Source organism: Dermacentor silvarum, unplaced genomic scaffold, assembly GCF_013339745.2.
Source record: "Dermacentor silvarum isolate Dsil-2018 unplaced genomic scaffold, BIME_Dsil_1.4 Seq193, whole genome shotgun sequence".
Taxonomy (NCBI): domain Eukaryota; kingdom Metazoa; phylum Arthropoda; class Arachnida; order Ixodida; family Ixodidae; genus Dermacentor; species Dermacentor silvarum.
Genome location: NW_023605836.1, coordinates 1 through 9296, shown reverse-complemented (window position 1 = coordinate 9296; position 9296 = coordinate 1). Strand labels below are relative to the sequence as shown.

Below are 9296 nucleotides of genomic sequence, written 5' to 3'. Positions count from 1 at the left end.
TTTGGTGTATCGATTCAAGTGTGCATAAGTTGGCGTGCAAGTTGTGGTAGATGTGTGTAGATAATGTGCGTGAAACTTACTGTGCCGGAAAGCGGTGCTATTCCTTTTATCGGTCTTTAGCGAGCGGTACTCATTCTTGCCGACATTCCGGGGTGGAGGTTAGCGATACAACGCTGATGTGAATTTTTGTGAAATCCCATTTTTTTTTTTTTTACAATACATAAAATAGTTATTCCAGTCCAGTTTACAATACATATGCGGGCATCAATGTTGTCCTGTGTGTCTAGCTTGTTGCATGACAACTCTGCAATTAATAATTGTACACTTACACCCAACACTCTCTCCTTGCAGGGCCCACCGAGTTGCACGAATATGACCAAGCGGTACAGGATCTTCTGGATTCTATTTTAGCAGCGCACAACTTGCCCAGCGATTCCGGTCAAAGACGAGGGAAGCGCAGCACATCACTCGACGTCTCAATCAAGGACAGTCTCGGTAAGTCGCGTATGGATGATTTCGAGAAAGCATTAGTGATGTCATGGGCCGTTAACAGGGGGCGCAATCGCACAACAAACGCGAGTTGACTTGACGGCACAACGAGCAAGAATGTGCTCATTGTGACAAGACTGTGGCGCCCATTGAAACTAATGTGTTCTACATCATAAATCCTAATTTCAAATGTTAAAAATAAGGGTGGTGCAATATGGGAAGTTTCGAATATTACACTAACTATTCGCATTCGAAAATTAACTATTCGTTTATTTTCGAATACTCGAAACGGATATTTTGCAAACACAATTAACGTACTGCATGTTAGCCTTACTATACTGTTCTGCCTGCTAAACGAAGTACGCGAATTACAGGAAGTGAACAGTTTTCGAAGCAATGCCGAAAAAGCCTTTTCGGTTTCGTCGCTTTAGTGTATGCATGCGTAACAACCTGCAATTTTTTGCTTGTCTGTCAATTGGAGTTTATGTCAGTCTAGTAATGTAGCAGTTTTATCTTTTACTCTACAACCAATCAGTTTTCCTTGCAACGGGGCCGTTTGTGTTTACGGCACACACATCTTTCAGCAATTTCTCATCTTTTTTCGGCATGGATTTGACGTTTTTGGAAAGCTTATTTGCAACCACCCTCTCAATACGTTGAGAAGCCATTCGTGCAGTTTTTTAATGACAACTAGTGATTTGTATAAAGCAGATCCTTCGTCCCTGCTAGCTGCCAATTTTGCACTAGTCGGTGCAGGCGTGGTGCTTCATGATACCAAAATACCGTATATTTCCACTGTAAATATGTGCGTCAGCGCTGGCTATTCAATACTTACTATTCGCATTCGAAAAAAAAAAAAGATATTCGCCCGCCTCTAGATAAACACAAAGCTAGTGCGGGTAACAAGAACGTCTGGCAATATGCAGACGCAGCACAACAGGTAACATTGCTCGCTCGAATGTTCAAACCTCTGTCCACATCGACTAAAATTTCTAGAACTTGCGAAGCAGCTAGGTTAAACTATTCTTTTACACAGCAACTCTGACTGAATTACAAGCCGCCGACAGCATCCGTCGACTTCACGCACACGGCCTACAATCGATTAGGAAATGTTTACACCATATTTTCAGAGCACAACCGTTTATCACAAACAAGCATGGAATTTTAGCTGTTTATCTTGGCCTCGATTCCGAAGAGCACTTCAAAGATATTTTCACAGCCGTGTTCACTCAAGAACTTAGCAAATTCGCCCATGTCCATGTGGTGGTCCCTACTAGCGTTTTGTTTAGTGTTGAAAGCAACCTCGGAAAACTTTTCGAACTTCCTGAGACTTCCGACATCTTGCCCGTCCACTATTTCCACGTCTTCCTGGTGCTTCAGACCTATCCTTTTCCACGTGAGGTTCTTTATCGTTGACCAGGCATTCAGGCACTCCTCCGAAGGGCCTTCGAAGCAGATTATTCCGGGCTTTCCCGGGAGGCAGAATCCTGTCAATTTCCCTTCCTTTCCGCATTCTAGGATGAGCCTCCGCTTGTTCTTGTTGTATATGTGGTGACTGAAAAAAAAAAAAAGTCAAGCAGGTCGTATGAATGCGGACTAACAGGCCTCCGTCGCGAAAAAGTGCTTTACGAAAGCTCACCTAACGATCCACAATCTTGTAAACAAGCGCTGGCCGTTCAGCACGGGCTCTTGGGCGACTGGTGAAACGCAGAACCTTGGGAAATTTTCCCGGATCCAGTCGACAGTGTCGCCCACAACCAGCGATCCAGATGGCTGCGAGGCGAGGAACTCCAGGGCTTCCTTCGTCAAGGCAGTGTGCGTGGCTCTGTCCAGGCAATCGGTTCGGATTGCGATTTCTGGTGGCGCTGAAGGGTAGCTGTGAGGCAAATGAACGTCCAGGTCTATCGCTCCCTAGGAAGAAAATCGGGCGCTGATTACATCCGACGATGCGTAAACGGCGCGATACTCACCACTTCCGTTCTGATCTTGAAGTTCAGATCCAAAGAAGACGTCACCCCGTCGCATTTTCCGTCCAGAAAATCTCTGAATTCGCTAACAGCGTGTGCACCCAAAAGTTTGAATTCATCACTTCGAGGGTACATGCTTGACAGCATTTCAACTTCTGCGAGCTGTAAACTAAGGTCTTCGCTTAAGCGCTCCCGCTCCATGGTTCGTTACGGTATCAAATGATCCTCTCGGCGAAAGACTTGCGAAAGTAACGTTAAATCATCTGTTCAAACGTACCACATACTGCTGACTGCGGGGCGCCATGCTTGCAGATAAAACCACGTTGGCTTTTTACGTTGGCTGGACGGCTGCCGCCATCTACCGGGGCCCTCCATAAGTGTATAAACTGGCGCTTTATTCGAACGTGCAAATATTGGTTTAAGGTGCTACTTGGTTTTTCGAAGTCTGCTTTTGCTTTTCCGTAACACCTGCGAACAACCCCTTATAGGCATAACGCCGTTGTCCTTACAAATTTAGCGACAATACTTTCAATACGAGTCTTGAACTGAACCTTTTTTTTTTTTTTTTTTTTTTTTTTCGTTATCGTTCTGGTTTAGCGAAAATGTATGTTTCCCTTTGACTCCGGAGCGAAAAAATAACGGCTCAAACCAGTTTGAACCACGTGTTTGCATAACTTGCAAATTACATGAGTACAGCATAAATTTTGTACAAGAATTCGACGGTGCTCCAAGCTGTCATTACTTCAGGTTACATAACACACGATCAAAAAAAAAAAAAAAGTTTTCATCGAACGGCCATGCCAGTGTGCTCTCAACACCGTCCGCTCTGCTAGAACTTGCTTCAATTCAGATTACGCATAGGTTTCCCACCACCGGAAACTATTTAATACACTTATGAACGTGTGAAAATGGTGAGGGCCACTGACATGCGAGTCCCTTGCGACGCGACATTTTCAAAACCACCCTAATGGCACTACCGTAATTAAATGACGGCAAGCTCATATGCTTTTACAACGAGGTAGCATAGTTAAGTCACAGGTGCAGCCATTGCATGGGTGAAAATCTCCAGAGAAGGTGGATAACCTAAACTCGAATACCTTTATTTTTTATTTACTTTTTGTTCTGGAGTGTGATAACACGTAACGATCCGGTTCAGTTCCGGTTCGATACCCTGGACGCAATGAGGTGCACCAGTAGGTAGTTTTGGTAAAGGATAAATTAACTTAAGACTTCAGAAAATCCAGAAAATAGGCTCGTATAGAAATGGTTGAGATCCGTTGTTGGATATCCCATTCGGACGCCAGCCTCTTGATTGATTTAAATCACGTGTTGACCTGATTGTATTTAAAGTTACCTCAATGAACATTTTGTCCCATACGTCCATCAAACTAATATCCCTGTAATGCCATTCAGGTTCACTTATAATATAATATTAGCAGTTTTCGAAGTATGTCGTGCACTTTGTCCCTCAGGGTGTATATAATAGAGTAATGGGACTTAATTATAATAAAAAGAAACAAAGGCATGTGCGGCTCTGCTAATTAGCACGTCTTCCTTGCTGTAGTAGATCAGGACAGTTTCGAATGTGTATCAGGTTTTGCGTGTCCTTTGAGAGTGCGGCATTGCGCTTTCATAGTTCTCGTGCCATAATCTCAAAGGTCTGGCTTTTGGCGCACTGAGATGCCGGCGCTCGTACTCAGACACGCGTTGCGAACGAGCAACGCGTGTCTGACAAAAGAAGTTCTGTTCAGATGAATTTAGGTCCACAGATTTCGATATGGGGTGGAATGCAAAAACGCCCGTGTACCGTTCATTGAGTGCACATTCAAGAACCCCAGGTGGTCAAAATTATTCCATAGTCCCCCACTATATGGCGTGCCTCATAACGTGGTCTTGGCGCGTAAAACCCCACCATTTATTAATTTTAAGACTTGTATAGTTGAGGAACTCGAATACACTAGCTCGTATCAGCCAACTATGGCACAGACAGCGGGCCCCCGAAGCAGTGATGGTGACGTCATCTAGCTTGTATGGCTGCACGCGCGCTTGCTATTTACTCGCTAGACCCTCGTGTTGCTTTTTCTTCTAGGGCCGGCAGGTGTTGTACCCTTCCTGGTGGCATTTGCTAGCTAGCTCTACTATTCTGTGATCGTTCTTTTTCAATACAAACCTAATAATGTGCATGTTTACACAGGCGTACATCGTCTTCAGCGTCTTTCACCGTTCTCGGATTTGTGTGAGCGGCAGCTGTCTGTCAGCTTCGTGCCTTACGCCGGCGAACTCTATGTGGTGTGCGTTTCTGCTGGTTCAAGAGACATAAGACCAAAGCTTACTGTGGGAACCTTGACGGTAAGCCCGTACCTTGCCCTCACTCCTCCCTTTTATTTTTCACTTCACTAAACATTGTTTTGTTGCAGGGCAGCAAGTGGACTCCTATTGCTTATACGGATTGCGTTGACCCGAGAAATGTTGTGGGATTTAGCTTTAATAACAAGCTCTACATCGTAGCCGCTGATGCTGGTCTTTCCAATGGCGCTGAACTTCAGTTCTTTGACAAGGACACAAGAAAAATTTACATCGACCACACTATCAACAGCGCTTCTCCGACTTCCGTGGCCTTTTGGCGAATGTTAGTACTGCTACATTATTTCATTTCATTTATTATACGCTCAAGGCCTGTGAAGGCTTTACAGAGGGGAGTGGGTTACAGGTAAATTCAAACAGTAAGTATACAAGAAAAACAAGTACAACATAAAAATACAATTTGACAAATAATTCAGTAGGAATACGATGAAAGAAAACTATTACAATAAAAAAGACAAGATATACAAGTACATGAAACTGCATTCTAGCAAGTAATGTTGGTTAAGGCATCACGAAACAAGAAATTATCGCTGATGGATACAATGTTTGCGGGAAGGTGGTTCAACTCTAGTGACGTTCGAGGTACAAATGACAGGGAAAATGTATTTGTGCTGCAAGAAGGGACATGAACCTTGTAAGAATGATCGATGCGACGAGATAAGTAGTGTGGAATATGAATACATCATGCAGTGTTGTATGGTGAAACATTTTGTGAAATAATGATAAACGGGAAACTTTACGTCGAGCTGCGAGAGATGGAAGAGAAAGGTTAGTTTCCACGGCTGTTACGCTGGCAGTTCTGTTGTAATTCGAAAGAATAAAACGAGCAGCGTTATTCTGAACTAATTCTAATGCATTAAGTTTAAGTTATTAGGGTCCCAGGCTGATGTAGCGTATTCTAATTTCGGGCGTATTAAGGTTTTATAAAGCAATAATTTCAGATTGTGGAGCCTTAAAAGTTTCGCCTTAAGTAACCAAGAGCGCGGTTAGCATTGTTTACTATATTATTAATGGGGGTTGCCCAGGTAAGGTTTATGTGATATGAATTCGTAAGTATTTGTACGAAGTTACCTGTTCTAAAGGGTATTCTATGTATTGTGCGACACATGTCAGGTAGCACCAATTAAAATTACATCTGCCTTTGCGTGCATGCAGGAAGTCAAACGGAGAATTCAACCTCGCATTGGCGAACTCCGGGAAAGAGATGTTCACTTCTATCTACAACTGGAGAGGTATACTATATTTTGGATCGACTCCCCCGCCCATCTTTCGCGATTTCATGCCTTATCATATACGGCCCTGTAGACCTTTCGGCACAAGTGATGACGAAGAATTCAATTTTAAATTGCTTTTCGTGTTTTTTTTTTCTTTTCATCATTAACGCGACACAATTTGAGGCTTGTATGTCCATTGAAAGAACCTTCTATACGTATTGCTTAGCAGGCAAAAAAATATATTGACAAATCTTTATGGCAGTCGTCTGCAAATGATACATGTACACAAGAAAATATTAAGTGTCTGTCAAGTAACGCATCGCAACTTTCTATATTGCGACAGTGTTGCAAATATAGTCCAAGACATCACTGCTTAATATACTCACTGAATAGTGATCGGAGACTAAATTTCAGTCTCGGTACGCTTGCACCTTCAGCCATATACATTAATGAGCTGACATTCTGTTTCTGTGCAATTGTTTTAAGTGCTAATGAAACTTACCTATACGCGCAAATGTTTTTAACCACGGCACATTTCATAGGCGCACGCAATCATAACGCATAGTTTCGAAGTCGAAAACCGTTGCAACCTGTACACAAAAGTCCACACTTTGTCAACATGTCCATACTTTTGCTTAGCATAATCTGCTGCAGACTGGCTTCTGGTCGCGCAGCTCAACACAAACCACTTAGTTCAATCTGGACGTTCCTCGCAGCCACGTACTTCGATAAGTATGCCCAAGTGGAAAGCAGGGTAGTGTGCGACCTCGAGCCGTTCTCCATTCACAACCTGGACTTCTTGGCAGTAGTCAACAAGCGCTTCTCCAGGGACACCGCCAAAGTGAGCACCGTCATCTACAAGTACGACCTGTCCCGAAACACGTGGAAGACGCTGCAGCAGATTCCCACGTACGCTGCAACGGACGCGGAGTTCTTCACGCTGGGACCTGACTCATCGACGAAGGAGTTCTTCTTGGCCATCGCTAATCAATACGAACAATGTAAGAATCCCGTTTCAAACTTGCTCGGTTCATCACTTCCTCTTGTTCTTATTCCGAGGCATATCTATATGTGAATGCTAAGATTCGCAAAAGCGAGGTTTGAGTGAGTTGGTAGTGCACGACGGCGTTTTAAGTAGGTGTACCCGTACGCTTCTTCAAGCGCAGACTCCTCGGTGACATAAGCAATGAACAATGCGTACTTACAAACCACATTCAATATCTAGAGCCGTATGAAACTCGCATCCGATTTGAAAATTTCTTAATTACAGAGAAGTAATGAGTATTCAAGTTATGTAGGTTCTTTCCGGAATCTCAACGCCAGGTCAGCATGGTTCGCAAGTCAATGCGTCGGTTCGCGCTCATGTCCGAGTTGTCACCGTGTTATCTCATCCTCTTAATGACGCAGAGGCCAATTAGCTCCGTAGAAATTTTGACAAGTCGGGCGTATTTCGTACTGTGACGAATGCACAGTACGTACGTGTTGACGTCTTCGACTTTTCCCCTGTTTTACTGCATAATGGAAAGATAACACTGGCAGGTGAGGCCGTACGTACGGTTTGCCACGCGAGCGCATGGTGTATGAAACGCCTTCGAATTGTGCGAGGTCTTACAAAGGCTATTTGCGTGGCCGCGGCGTCAATGACCTGATGTGGGACGCCATCTTGAGACATCTGAAAACAAATATGGTGCGATAACTTCTGGGTGACTTTAAGACTTCTTGGAAGCGCCACCGACATCGCTATTCATTGAACCACCGACCATCGCAGTGCGTTTGCACGTAGTAAAATATTGACAGCCTGTAAATACTTCCTACTAGCAATTGTGCGCCGACTGACGTAACGCTCAAGAGGGGCATCTCTCTGCATGGTAGTCTCCTGTACAAATGAGCAGACAGGACAGGCGAAGTAGTATAGAAAATTAAAAACTATACAAGAGCTCAGTTAAAAACGGCCGCACTTAAAGCAATTTTTTTACGATGGAAAATTTTGGCCTGTTACAGAACGGGTCATATAATTCATACATTTCCACATGTTAAAAGGCCTTGTCACAGTGGCAGCGAAATTTCTTTGTTGCAGATGATGACCACCGCAACTACGCAGTCAACTCGGTCGTCTACAAGTACGTGGACGGCAAGTTCGTTCCGTTCCAGTGCCTACACACTACGGGTGCTACCAAGATCGCCGCATACGAAGGCGCCGGCGGCGAGTTCCTTCTGGCCGTGGGCAGTCTGTACGAGCCGGTGCACCTCTATCAGTACAACGGCTGGCACTTCGTCCTGGCCGAAGTTCAGCACACCCAGTCGACGATGGGACCCGGCGTGCACGACTTGACCTTCCACCTCCTGCAGCCCTCTCGGGACTTGCTGCTTGGTGCGCTCCTCGCATGCATGTATTCATCGTCCGCTTTGGGCCCGTCGCGCTGCCCGGTGCTGACTTTTGTGCGCATGACTATATACACACATCGTACATACATGTGTAAACGACTTCCAGCGAACGCGAATGGCTCAATATAACTTGCTCCGCATACAAGGGGCTGTAGCCCCGTCCAAGAGCTCTAAGTTGGAGATAATTGCAAACACCGCGTGGTAAATATACCAATCGTAAGCTCTGTGTGATGTGCAACCATGTTTCACTCTCAACTGAATACTATCATGACTATGTTGGGCTGAGTTTTAGCACTTCAAATATGAACACTACGACAAGGCAGGTAATTTGCGCTTCGTCCTTCCTTGTCTGTAGTCGTTCATATACTCAGTGTTAAAACTCGGCTCAACATAATCGTGAATGTGCTCCAATTAGCCCAGTTCATCGCTCTACTAAATATCACCTTGTCGGTCATCTTGACCGCCTTCACTTCTCGATCTTACATAATTGCTGTATTGCGATTCTTGTCCTGCATAGCAACCTACCATATGCTGAAACTATTTGCTAAATTCACATTATGTCAGTAAAGCTTTGGTAACATGGATGACTCTCTGCCCGCGGTAACCATCCCCAAATATGGAAGATACGATCGCCCGCGCTATTTCGACGCCGCTGTTGCTCTCGCTATTTCCATTCGGATTTCCGCCTCTGTCATCCAGTAAGAGCCTTCGGCTCGCTCATGAAAAGGGATGTACCACTAGCCTTATTGTTCATTCATGTGAGCGGCTGTCAGTCGCTTATTAGCCTTGAAGGACTCGTCTCCTCTAAAACGCCAACGAAATCCCAAAAGAAATCCAAAAAGAAATCCCGGTAGACTTGCTTTTTGCATGTACCAAG

At 44.5% G+C, this 9296-nt stretch overlaps 2 protein-coding genes across 3 annotated transcripts; one reads left to right on the top strand and one right to left on the bottom strand.

The window, feature by feature from the left end:
* Positions 1–225: 225 nt before the first annotated feature.
* On the top strand, positions 226–9290 carry LOC119434717 (thrombospondin-type laminin G domain and EAR repeat-containing protein). 2 transcript variants are annotated; one of them, XM_037701800.2, is made up of 6 exons: positions 226–495; positions 4651–4805; positions 4874–5085; positions 5976–6052; positions 6751–7035; positions 8112–9290. In XM_037701800.2, coding segments are annotated over exons 3-6 (801 nt in total). In that variant the 5' UTR covers positions 226–495; positions 4651–4805; positions 4874–5083; the 3' UTR covers positions 8549–9290. The 2 variants fall into 2 exon arrangements, with proteins under 2 accessions (XP_037557728.2, XP_049515536.1); XM_049659579.1 differs by lacking the exons at positions 226–495; positions 4651–4805; positions 4874–5085 and having other exon boundaries at positions 5116–6052.
* LOC119434718 (RWD domain-containing protein 2B) lies at positions 1638–2966 on the bottom strand. Its single transcript, XM_037701801.2, has 3 exons — positions 2460–2966; positions 2129–2400; positions 1638–2044 (listed from the first exon to the last, which is right to left on the bottom strand). The coding sequence occupies exons 1-3, from the start codon at positions 2655–2657 to the stop codon at positions 1654–1656; spliced, it is 861 nt and encodes a 286-aa protein (XP_037557729.1). The 5' UTR covers positions 2658–2966; the 3' UTR covers positions 1638–1653.
* Positions 9291–9296: the final 6 nt, after the last annotated feature.

Bases quoted from the DNA above. Each gene is read 5' to 3' on its own strand.
- LOC119434718 (XM_037701801.2), bottom strand. From the start codon at position 2,657: ATGGAGCGGGAGCGCTTAAGCGAAGACCTTAGTTTACAGCTCGCAGAA. The intron at 2,401-2,459 runs GTGAGTATCGCG...TTTTCTTCCTAG, and splicing joins TCAAGATCAGAACGGAAGTG to GGAGCGATAGACCTGGACGT. The intron at 2,045-2,128 runs GTGAGCTTTCGT...TTTTTTTTTCAG, and splicing joins ACAAGATTGTGGATCGTTAG to TCACCACATATACAACAAGA.
- LOC119434717 (XM_037701800.2), top strand. The intron at 6,053-6,750 runs GTATACTATATT...CGTTCCTCGCAG, and splicing joins TTCTATCTACAACTGGAGAG to CCACGTACTTCGATAAGTAT. The intron at 7,036-8,111 runs GTAAGAATCCCG...TCTTTGTTGCAG, and splicing joins CGCTAATCAATACGAACAAT to ATGATGACCACCGCAACTAC.